The following is a 12,446-nucleotide window of genomic DNA, read 5'->3' as shown; positions in this document are numbered from 1 at the left end:
GTTGAAAACCATTGATTTAATCGTCCCTCATTGACTCATTATGCGCACAGTTTCAGAACTCCAATGACAATTTTTCTCAAACAAAGTATTTCAGTAACTATTGGGCCTGGAGCAGTGATTCTCAACCTTCCCTTCCCACTCACACACCACCTTAAGCAATCCCTTACTAATCACAGAGCAGCAATGGCATAGGGATTACTTAAGGTGGAATATGAGTTTTTAAAATAATGGTTGCCCGCCCCCTGCACTAATGTCTAGATAAATAGTTTCCACTTGAAATATGGACCATTCTTTTTCTCCCACTGATGATGCTCAATCTGCTGAGTTCCTCCAGCAGGTTACATTTGATGTTGATGAAGACTCCAGTGGCCAAGGCATAGAAGGCTATGGACCAAGTGGTGGTGAATGGGATTAGTGGAGAAAGGTCAAATAAAAGCAGAGACTCAACAGGTCAGGCTGGGTCCGTCCACCCATCACTGCTGGGAGCGAGCATCTTCTGTTTTTATTTTAGATTTCCAGGATCTGCAGTTATTTTCCCCCCTCATTTCTACTTCACAGAGATGAGCACGTGAGAGACATCAGGGATAGGATGGGCTGAAGAGGCTGTGTGGTGCTAGGCTGTGACATTGGCCTTTCACGGGGCAGGTCGGAACTGCTCTGTCACCCACCGAATCTCCTGAGTGCCGGGTCGATGCTGTTCGGCCTGTTGGTGGCAGCTATGACAATGACGTGAGTCCGCTGCTTCAATCCGTCCATCAGGGTGAGGAGCTGGGAGACAATTCGTCGCTCTACTTCCCCGTGGGTCTGCAACACAGGAGAGAGAGAGAAAGAGAGAGAGAGAGAGAGAGAGAGAGAGAGAGAGAGAGAGAGATGAATAAATAGAGAAAGAGATGAGTTATTTAGAGAATGAGATAGACAAAGCAAAAGAAAGTGAGAGGGGTAGAGTGTGAAAGAGAGAGACAGAGAGAGAAAGGGGGAAGAGAGAGGATGAAGAACGAGGAGAGAGAAAGCAAGAATATGAGAAAAATAAAGAGGGGATAGAGAGAAAGTGAGATAGAGAGGAGAAAGTATAAAGACAGAGAAAGCGAGAGTGAGAGAGAGAGAGAGAGAGAGAGAGAGAGAGAGAGAAAAAGAGAGAAAGATTAGGAAGAGCATTCAGTGTCTGTGAATCTAACCCAGGAACAGTAACATTTTTCTGCCTTGTGCCAAGGCTGGTGATTCCAAAGGGAACAGCTGGGATCCGGCCACTTCCAGGTAGATGCATCCTGGATTCGTGCTGTGAATCCAGCTCAGTGACCTGTCTGACATGCCTCTCCAACGCCAGACAGCACCCAGGATCCAAGCACCTTCCAGATATGCACAGCAGCACAGACCCGACCCTGCGATGCAGACTCTCAACCACATGGAACAACGGAGACAAGCTAATTGAATGAAGTGATAATTTTTACTTACTGGACCCAATTCTAATCTTTTCAATTAAATTATTTCCAAGGAGTTTAATGCATTGTTAATTAACTTTCTTTTAATTAATAGAGGCAAGTTTAATCATTTTTAAACATCTCTGAATATCAAGATCTCATGTTCACCACCTACTCACCAATAAGGCCTTGGCAGACCCTCCCTTGGGGGCAGAGCCCCAGCCCCAGGTAAGAGCAGGGAGACAGTGGGATGAAGCCAGCTCCTTTCAACCAAGATAACTAGAGGCATGAGAGCAGGAATAGACCAGTTGGCCCCTCAAATCTGCACCCCCACTCAATACGATCGTGGTTGTTCTTTATCCTGAAACCACATTCCTATTCTTTGTGTCGCAAATTACATGGAATTTACAGCACAGAGACAGGTCATTTAGCCTAACTGCTCCTTGCCAGCATAAACATTTCTCACAAACCTTCTCTCCATTTAATTTCCACCCTACCGACATAACCTAGATCTTCCCCGTATCTTTATCGAGTTTCCAATCAAGTTAATTCTTGTTTTGTGTCCAATTCTCACTGTGTGGGCGATGAAAATTCCCATGAATTTTGTAACAAAATCCTGGAAACACTCAACAGGTCAGGCAGCATCAATGGGGGAGAAAGAGAGAGAGAGAAAGGAGAGAGAGAGAGATGGAAAGAGAGAGAGAGGGAAGGAGGAGGCAAAGGGAGGGAGGGAGAGAAGAGGGAGGGAGACAGTAAAGAATGAGAGAAAGAACAAGTGAAACAGAGAAAGATAAAGAGAGAGAGAAATAAAGAGGAAGAAAGAGATGGATAAGGGGAGAAATAGAGAGTTTGGGCCTGTGACCTGTCATTAGAACGCTGCAGACCTAAAATGTTCCTTTCCTTCAGATCCTACCCATCCTGAGTATTCCCAGCATTTTCTGGTTTGGTTTCAGATTTCCAGCATCTGCTGGTTTTTTTTAGTCACATTTGCTTCTTGAGCCTTTGCAGGTAATTTTGGTCATTCTGGGTTCTAACATAAATGCAAACTCCCTGGCTCCCCTAACTCATAATTTGAAAGGCAACCTTCAACCTATCTTTGAAGGGAGCATCACTCCCTCCTGTTAGATTTGATAGAGGTATACAAAATTATGATAGATATAGATAAAGATCATGCAAGCAGGCTTTTTTTCCCCACTGAGGGTCAGTGAGATACTAACCAGAGGACATGGGTTAGAGTTGAAAGGGGAAAAATTTAAATTAGGGAGAACATGGGAGCGTGGAATGAGCTGCCAGCTAAAGTGGTGAATGCGGGCTCAGTTTTGATATTAAAGGAAACTTTGGATGGGAGGACTATGGATTGGGTGCAGGTCAGTGAGACTTGGCAGAAAAATAGTTGGGCACAGACTACAAGGGCCTGCTTCTGGAGGGACTGAGGGGGGGTAGTGGAGGTCCTGAGAGGGGGGTAGTGGCGGCACTGAGAGGTGGGTAGTGGCGGCGCTGAATGGAGTAGGGAGGATAGGGGTGGCGCAGAGCTGGGTGGGGGGAGTCAGCGGCGGCACTGAGTGGGGGGCAGTGGTAGCGCTGAGCAGGTTGGGGGTGTCATTGGCGGTGAGGAGTGGAGTGGGGGGGTTAGTGGAGGCACTGAGAGAAGGGTAGTGGAGGCACTGAGCGGATGGGGCTAGTGGTGGTGGCTCTGAGCGGGGGGGTTCATGACGACGGCGGCACTGAGCAGGGTGTAGTAATACCAGTACAACATGGCGACCACTGAGACCAGCTCTCGCGAGAACGCCTTGTCACCGTTTATTTTCCTCACTACGGCCACCTTGAGTCTGCCCAGAAAATCACTGCACTGGCTTCTTCATTAAACTTTGCCACTGAAGGTTCAAACCGCCCCCCTTTTTCCTCACCGCCTGCTTGGATCTTTCCACCAGCCACACCGGAATCACTAGTCTAGATGAACTCTCCCTTCCAGTTCAGTGCTGGTCCCCTGCTCAGCGTCGCCCCCACTCCCTGCTCAATGCCCTCCTCCGCACTCAGCCCTCCCACCAAATATGACAAGCACAGACCTCTGCTCTGTCAACTCTTCCTCCTCCTATCGTTGACTCTCAGCTTATTAAATGACCGAAGCCAAACACAACATGGCGGCCACCAAGGCTAGTTCTCGCAAGACCTCCTTGTCACCAATTATTGTGGCACATGGAAGGCGAAAAGTTGGCCACCCCTGGTTCAAATGCTGGAAATCTGAGACAAAAACATAGAGCACTGGAAAGAATTCATCAGGTCAGGCAGCATCTGTGGAAGGAGAAGCAGGATAACTATTGCTTTTTCTGTATGGATGCTGCCTGACCTACTAAGACTTTCCAGCGTTTACTGTCCGCTGCGGGTGGGACCAGTTCTAGTTCGCCCATCCTGGACACCGTCTCTCTGCTTTTCGTTCTCTGATATGTAACAGCACCTTCTCCCTCTTCGGAGCGATGGCGTCCAGTTCATCGATGAAGATGATCGCAGGAGCATTCTTCTCTGCTTCTTCAAAGGCCTTCCTCAGGTTACTTTCCGATTCCCCAGCCAGCTTGCTCATGATCTCTGGACCTGCACAGCAAGTTCCACAAGGCTTCAATGACACCAAGACTTCGAATCAACAAATCTTTTTTCATTTGTTTCATCGAATTTAATCGCACCGACCCTGGGCTCCCCCGTGAGATTAACACAGGGGCTTTGGGAGTTTGTTAGAATATTTCAGTAAGTGTTAAACCTGGACCCGCTCCCTCCCCCTTTATAAAACCAAGATTGACCCAAGAAACTGAAACGTTTACCACTGGGAGGTATAGTTCTTCCAGGGGAGTTGTTTACAGTCAGCAGCGACACAACAGAATGTAGTGCCCCTGAACTAGGCTGGGGATCAGGTTTCGATCCTGATCTCATGAACTGCCTGGGTGGAGTTTTCACGCCCTCTCTTCCTGCATGTGCTCTGGTTTCCTCCCACATCCTATCGCAGGCTGGAAAGTTAGTGGGATTCACAGTGAGTATTTTAATTTAACAGCATGGTAACAGGTTCTTCCAGGCCACGATCTCGTGGCTCCCATAAACCCACAATTAACCTAACACTCTGGAACATTTTGAAGGGTGGGAGGAAACGGGAGCACCTGGAGGAAACCCACGCAGACACAGGGAGAACGTACAAACTCCTTACAGTCTCTATTTATTTTCCCAAATTATTATTGTTGCACTTTATTTTTCAGATGTTTCCTCCCACATCCTATCGGCAGGCTAGAAGGTTAGTTGCCCCTGGTGTGGGGAAGGGGAGGCAGGGCATATGAGAGAGAGACAGGAATGAAGATCACTGGGGCCTCTCTTTGTTGAATATTGATGACATTCACTGGGAACATTGCTTAAATTTTTTAAAATTTAGATAGATAGTATGGTAACAGGCCCTTCTGGCCCACGGGCCTGTGCCACCCAAGAACACCCAATTAACCCTGCATATTTTGAAGGGTGGGAGGAAACCCACGCAGACATGGGGAGAACGTACAAATTCCATACAAACAGTGGCCAGATGGGGCTCAAAAATTATTGAGGACACTTTCCATTCTGTTCACTGTATCTTTGACCCACTACCATCTAGAAAAGTGTGTGTGTGTGTGTGAGGAGAGAGAGAGAGAATTTGAACGAGTGTGTGTGTGTCTGTGGTGTGCATTGTGTGTGGGGGGTGTGTGTTGTTTTGTGTGTTTGTCTGTATGTCTGTGCTGTGCATTGTGTGTGGGGGGGGTGGGTGTTGTGTGTGTTTTGTGTGTGTGTGAGTGTGTGTGAGTGTGTGTGTGTGTGTGTGTGTGTGTTGTTTTGTGTGTGTGTATGTGTGTGTGTCTGTGGTGTGCTTTGTGTGTGTGGGGGTGTGTGAGTGTGTGTGTGTGTGTGTGCACCATGGTCCAGAGAAAGTGTTTCATCTGGTTGTATATGTACAGTCAGAAGTTAAAACACATGAAGATGGGCTAAATGGCCCCTCACCATTGATAAGGAAGAAGAAAGCTCCAGTTTCATTGGCCACAGCTCGAGCAACAAGTGTCTTCCCGGTGCCTGGAGGCCCATAGAGCAAGATACCCCTTGGAGGCTGTGGACAGATTAAACCAGTGAATTGAAAGATTATGAGGCAACATTAACATTACCTTCCATGACTCTGTGCCTCCTGGCTCTATAATCCACACAGAATACCTCCAATTTGCATTTACATATCTCCCTCACCTTCCTTCCTACCAGTCAGGGCCTAGTGTGGAACCTGTAGCCTATGTTATGAAGGGGCCCTATATTTAAAAAAATTCATTAAATATTAAATCTTTTACTTGAATAGCAGAGTCAGTGTCAGAAGAGATCTAATCGGGGTCCATAATGTTAACCACTGTGGGGTGGGGGGGGGGGGGGCAGCACAAACTGCCGTTCGAGAACTCGCTCAGTGAAGGAGGAGCGGGTGTCACTTCCCCACATTCACCCTATCTGGGAGCCTGTCTGCCCCTCCCTCTGTCAGTCCGACTGCTGCTCCCACCCATCTATGCAGTCAGGGGGACAGGGGTTGCAGCCAGCCACACGATGCCCATAGCATTGTCGGGGACATTTCTCGATTGTCCCCCTCACCCCATGTGACAGGAGGTGCGGTCCCTGCACTCACCCCCTCCTCACCCCTTCCCTTCCCTCACTGACCTAACTGTGGGGGAAATGAGGCCCCAGCCGGACCTCGCCCTGACCTTGGTGCTGCTCGCACTCCTCCCCAAGGCTGCCCTCACACCTGGCAGCCCCAGCTCCACCTCAGGGCAGCGTGGCTCCAACAAGGGCAGGGGCCTATGGCCCGGGCACTGACCACTTCGGATCCAACCCTCAGGCCACTCCTGCTCCGCCTGGGGAAAGGCTGGCTTTCACCCCCCAGGCCCAGGCCGCGGTCTTCTCTGTGGACCGGCCTGTGGTTGAGAGATTTCAGGAATAATGCCTGGCTGTTGTCTCTCAGACCATGGATAATCTGATCCCTGGGCTCCCAGAATGGAGAAGACCAGGTCTGTTGGGAGACCTTCTTGACTCCTTTGCCTTGCCAAAGTGGTCTTCCAGTGAGCAAATCATCGGGGAAATCGCCAGGCCCTCACTCAAAGTTACACCTGTGTATGGGCATCTCTGTAAAAAGATACACACGATATTTATTGGATCACAAGAGGCCTCCCAGGACCAGACAGCCTAGCAGGGACCATAGTGATTCTAATCGGACAAGATTCCAATTTACTGCTGCAAATAGGAGGAAAAAAACTAGGAGAATGGTGGTCTGGAGATAAAGGTAAAAAATGCTGGGATTAAAATTAGATTGGATACAAGGAAAAAAAACCCTGTGCAAAAATAGGGATTGGGGCCAGATAAAGTTCTCTTGAAAATGGGGGTTAGCCCCGGAGTAAAGCACCCCACACTAAAAGAGGGATTATTAAGACTACAGCATTGTAATAGGCCAGAAGCCTAATAGCCTGAATATGCCTGAGGTTGTCTGATTTCAGAAGCTAAGCAGGCTCAAGCCTGGCCAGTACTTGGGGAGACCGTCAAGGAACACCAGGTGCTGTGGGTTTCTGTAAGGGGCACTGAACAAAGTGGCCAGAGGGAAGGGCAGACAGGCTCCCAGATAGGGCAAATGCGAGATTCCAACCCCAGTCTGGTCCCGATCGTTGGTGCTATAAAGGCGCTGCACTAACTGCTACACCAACCGTGCTGGGAAATTTACTCTCCAGAGCAACCTTTTTCTTTCCACTCGCATCCCGCTGTGATTAGTAAGGGAAGGGAAGGTTTAGAATCACTGCTCTGGACCCAATTGTTACTGAAATATCTGGCTTAAGAAAAATTTCCTCTGGAGTTCTGAAGCTGTGCACATAACGAGTCAATTAGGCACGATTAAAACAGTGGTTTTCTTCTGAGTCTCGTACCACCTTAAGCAATCCCTTACCAATCACAGAGCACTGATGGCATCGGGATTACTTAAAGAGTGGAAAGAAAAAGGTTGAGAACCACTGCTCTAGGGTAAAGGTCCCTGCACTAAAACAAGGGTTAGAAACAGAGAAAAACTCATAAGAAATGTGGAAAAGCTAAGCCTGGTAGTACGTATTCTGGAAACAACTCCCACCGCTTCACCAACCTTGACTCCGATAGCCTTGAAAAGGGCCGGGTGTCGAAGGGGCAGCTCCACCATCTCCTTGATCTGTGCCAGCTGCTTGCGGCACCCTCCGATGTCGTCGTACCCAACATCGTTCAGGTTCTCCTCCTCATCCTGTGGGACAGGCAGCACAATTACCATCCAACACGAGTCCAAGGTGAGCCCGTCTCTCTGGAATGCCTCAGGACAGCCCAGCGCACCCATCAGCCAATGCAGATGTGCTTTCAACTGCAGTGGTTATGGTAATAAAATTTAAAATTTAGGCATGAATTTGGCCACGAGCCCATGTCTCCCAAAATATATCGATTAACCTATGTTTTTGAGGGGTGGGGAGGAAACCAGAGCACCTGGAGGAAAATTGCCCAGACCAACTCTTTACCGATGTTGGGTTTCAAACCCAGGTCACTGGCACTAACTGTTATGTTAACTGTGCTGCAATGGAGAAGGTGCAGCTGTCAGCGTCTCCCACAGATTCCAGTGATCTAACTGGCTAAACTTACTGTGAGGAGAGAAACTCCAGATTAATTGAAGTATCAACACTGCTTCTCTCTCCACAGATGCTGCCTGACCATCTGAGTGTTTTGAGCTTAATTTCAGTTTTTCAGCATCTGCAATGATAACATCCTGGGTTTTTGTCCCTTTAACAAAGGAATGATCAGGGATTATTTGACCTCCTCATTAACTGATTGGGTTCCAGGATTCCACCTCAATGTGTTCAGGCTCAGACCTGCAAGTCCTGGTTGGCTTCAGTCAATTCTGGCCTTCAGGAGTTGATGCCTCTCTCAAGGGGGTGTGATGGGATTGGAAAGCTAGCAGGGGGCGCACTTACCTCTCGTTTTATTGGCTCACCCTCGCAGTGCAGGATTGTGTCTGGTGCCACAATGCAATGGGGCGAGGGGTCCGTCTCCACCACCTTGAATTCCACAGCTCGCATACCCCCACGGATCAAGAAGATGTCTCCTGTAAAACACACACACACACACACACACACACAACACACACACACACACACACACACACACACACACACACACACACACACACACACACACACACACACACACACACACACACACACACACACACACAATCAGCCGATCTTGAGATGGTCTCAATCTAATTCACAATTTAGAATTGAAAGGGTGTGCTCAGAGATAGCTCCTCAATTCTTTTCCAGCCATGATGATCCATTAAGTCATCCACTTTTCCACCTTATCTCCAAATCTGTCCTCTACTCCTCTTGGTAACCAAAAATCTACGGACCTCCTCAATCACCTTTCACCTCCAAAGATACCAAAGATTCACAACCTTCTGAGTAGAGACACTTCTAGGTGCAGAGGTCAGGACTGAACCTGCATCACTAAAGACATAAGAATCCATAATTTTAAATGCAACTTCTCTTTAGTTCTGGTTAAAGACTATTGACACAAAACATGCACAGTGCTGGACCTTCATTTCCAGCATTTTCTGGTTTTAATTCTTGTTTTACGGAGCATTTCAAATACTTCAAATTCCTTTTTCGCTCATTTGTAGAACTACCTGTAAGGACAGGTTTAACACTTTGGACTCCGTGCCCCTGTTAACAAACGTATATAACACAGTTTCCCCATTTTCGGGGACTACCAACAAGAATGTCCTTTTTTTCTAGGACTGGTTTTATACCCAACCACCAGCTGCTGTTCATACTGTAGTTTACCATGGACCCAATCTGGAGTATATATAATGAAAGGGTAAAATTGGCTGGAGTCCAAAAGATTAATTCCCAGTTGTAGAGTCACAGTTATACAACACAAAAACAGATCCACTCAAGCTGGGCTGATCATTAACCCAATATATTAAAAGACTCATTCTACCCTGCTCCCTCTTCCCACGAGGAAGGAGATTTACGAGTGTGAGATCTTGTATTTTTATTTAATTTTTAATTAAATTTAGATATACAGCATTGTAACAGGCCAATTTGGCTCCATGAGTCCGTGTCACCCCATTAACCTACACCCCCCCGGTACGTTTTTGAAGGGTGGGAGGAAACTGGAGCCCCCGGAGAAAGTCCACACAGACATGGGGAGAATGTATAAACTTCTTATAAACAGCACGGGATTCGAACCCAGATCTGGTCCCAATCGCTGGCACAGTAAAGATGTGAGGATAACTGCTACGTCGATTGTGCTGCCCTTGCACCTCCAAGTTCTAGGACCGTTTCTTGCCTGCTGTTATCAGACTCCTGAATGAACTGCACATCAGTAAAACTATGTTGTTTTTGCTCTGTACCAGTGGATTCCTCTCTGTAACTTTGCACTTCTATACCGTTTTACTGGCTGCACTATGCTGGCCAACCCACAGAACCAATTTTCTCATTGGTACACGTGACAATAAATTTGAAGTTGAAGGCCTGCACTGGCTCAAATCCAACATTAATCCCACCTATTCTCCGACAATCCCCTCAGGTCATCCCAGATTTTCCCACTTACACAGACACTCCTTCGGGGCACCCAGTTACCCTGGTAGCCAACAGTGTGGAAGGCAGCTGGAGTAACCAGGGGAAACCCACACAGTCACTTGGAAACCGTGTAATTCTACACAGAGAGCGCCGCAGGTGTGAGGAAATCCAGGTCTCCGGTGCCATGAGCCCACACCTCTACCTGCTGACAGGATGGGTCCAAGACACCTTCTTGAATCACCTTAGTCTGTGTTGTGAAGGTGCTTCCATGCGGCTGTGGGGTAGGGAGCTCCTGGATTGGGACTCAGGAGTCAAAGGGCTGGCAATACAGTTCCGAGTAACCCCAGAGGGAAAACAGTGAATGGTGATTATTGTAGGTACCTGGTGCCTTTGGCTAACAGAAGGTTGGGAGGTGCTGCTGGATTATCGTAGATGAGTAATTCCAGAAACTTCTGCAAACACTTCCCACCGTAGTCACCATGAGTTAGAGGTGGGGGGAAAGAATAGTTAAGGTGCTGGATGGGAAGCTGAACATGCTTTGTTGCAGAGGACACTGACATGCCAAGTTTTCATGGAGCCACATTCATCGAGCACGCTTCGGCTGATGCGCAGAAATGTGTGGTCAAATGTGCCTCATTTCGAATTACAATGCACTGTTCATACCTTTGTGTACAGGTCGATAAGCCTCTAGGAAATATGGCTTCAGATAAACTTCGAACAAGTTTCCTGTTAGTCCTTCAATCGTGTCATCGATGGGTAACACATGAATCCTTTTTCCATACTTCACATCTGGACAGGCCTGGATACTGAAGCACAAATACGATCACAATTTGTGAACAGCTGGGCCTAACCTAAACCCCAAACCCAAATCCTAGCTTTGAATCTTAACCATAATCTCTAATTCCAACCCTAACCCTGATCCCCAACCCCTAACACCAAACCCAACCCTAAATCAAGCCCGAACCCTAACTTTAACCTTAATTGTAAACCCCATCTCTAACCATTAACCTAACCTCAAAGTCTAATAATAACCTGAACTCTAACTTCTACGTCTATGCCAAATCCTAACCCGAAACCCTAAGCATTAACCAACCCCTAGCCCCTAACCCGAATTCCAAACCTGAACCCAAACTCTAAACCTAAATACTAACCAAACCCTTAACCCAAACTGTAACTCAAACCTGAACTCCTAATCTGAACCCTTAATCCTAACCACTAAACCCAACCATAATCCCTCAACCCGAACACTAATCTAGGGTTAGAACCTTGTCCTATTAAATACAAAAGTTGGGTCACCACGATACAACTGTATAAGGCAGGGGTGCGATTACACTTGGGCTACAGCGAGCAGTTCCTGTTACCCATCTATAGGAAGGACTTCAGTAAGATCGAAAGGATGCAGAGGAGATTTACCAGAAATGGAGGGATTGAGTTATAGGGAGAGGTTAGCCCACCTCACTGACAAAAGGCAAAGGAGGAAAAACCCAACACCCAACCCCAACCAACCAATTTTCCCTTGCAACCGCTGCAATCGTGTCTGCCTGTCCCGCATCGGACTTGTCAGCCACAAACGAGCCTGCAGCTGACGTGGATTTTTTACCCCCTCCATAAATCTTCGTCCGCGAAGCCAAGCCAAAGAAGAAAGATAGACTGGGTGTTAATTGCCTAGAATGCAGGAGGCTGAGGAGTTGCCTTACAGAAGTTTATAAAATCATGGGCAGCGTGGATAAAGTGAATGGCCACAGTCTCTTCTCCAGGGTAGACAACTGGATCTTGACTAGGGACTGTGGGAGCAAGCTGCGAACGACTGGTGGAGCAAGCAGGGTCCGAGAGATAAATCAGCAGCAGGATCAGTAAATATTCTTTTGGGATCTCTCCATTGGTCAATTAGTTCCAACCAATCAAAAGAGGGGAAGCTCAAGCAGAGGGGCCAGTGTGTGAGTGGCCCAGTGTAGGAGTGGGACTAAGAAGCTTTGGCGAACAGAGGCTGAGAAGGAGCTTGATTCCAATGAGGAAAGATCTTTGACTTTAAGGGAGCTAGGGCAGTGGGATGCTCCAATTGCCTGATGTAGGAAATCTGGGACAGCACAATTGTCTTTAATGACGACACCTGCAAGAGGTGCATCCAGCTGCAGCTCTTGGGAGACCGTGTTAAGGGATTAGAGTTGGAGCTGAAAGAACTTAGGATCATTTGGGAGGCAGGGGCAGTTATGGAGAGGAGCTTCAGGGGAACAGTCACCCCTAAAAGTCAGGAGACTGGTAATGGGGTGACTGTTAGGAGAGGGAAGGGAAAGAGGAAGACAGTGCAGAGCACCCCTGTGGCCATTCCCTTCAATAACAAATATACTATATTGTTTTCGATACTGGTGGCAGGGGTGGGAGGGGGAGAAAATGGTCTAACAGGGACAAGTCAGGGTGGTCACAT

General features: G+C 47.7%; 2 protein-coding genes across 6 annotated transcripts in view; one reads left to right on the top strand and one right to left on the bottom strand.

The window, feature by feature from the left end:
* Window positions 1–12,446, top strand: part of LOC138758451 (prostaglandin F2-alpha receptor-like) — a 92,577-nt gene that overhangs the window by 50,883 nt on the left and 29,248 nt on the right. The window lies entirely within an intron of this gene.
* The window catches only part of LOC138758449 (transitional endoplasmic reticulum ATPase-like), a 59,453-nt gene that overhangs the window by 27,870 nt on the left and 19,137 nt on the right, over window positions 1–12,446 (bottom strand). For all 5 annotated transcript variants that reach the window (XM_069927375.1, XM_069927377.1, XM_069927379.1 and 2 more), the window contains 6 exons: window positions 10,685–10,827; window positions 8,414–8,544; window positions 7,567–7,698; window positions 5,421–5,523; window positions 3,874–4,007; window positions 669–804 (listed from right to left, as the gene is read on the bottom strand). In XM_069927375.1, coding sequence (XP_069783476.1) covers window positions 669–804; window positions 3,874–4,007; window positions 5,421–5,523; window positions 7,567–7,698; window positions 8,414–8,544; window positions 10,685–10,827 — 779 coding nt within the window. The remainder of the gene's footprint in view (window positions 1–668; window positions 805–3,873; window positions 4,008–5,420; window positions 5,524–7,566; window positions 7,699–8,413; window positions 8,545–10,684; window positions 10,828–12,446) is intronic.

The sequence above is a fragment of the Narcine bancroftii genome, chromosome 3, assembly GCF_036971445.1.
Source record: "Narcine bancroftii isolate sNarBan1 chromosome 3, sNarBan1.hap1, whole genome shotgun sequence".
Taxonomy (NCBI): Eukaryota; Metazoa; Chordata; class Chondrichthyes; order Torpediniformes; family Narcinidae; genus Narcine; species Narcine bancroftii.
Note: the sequence above shows the minus strand (reverse complement) of the source record. Positions and strands in the feature narration are given on the sequence as shown.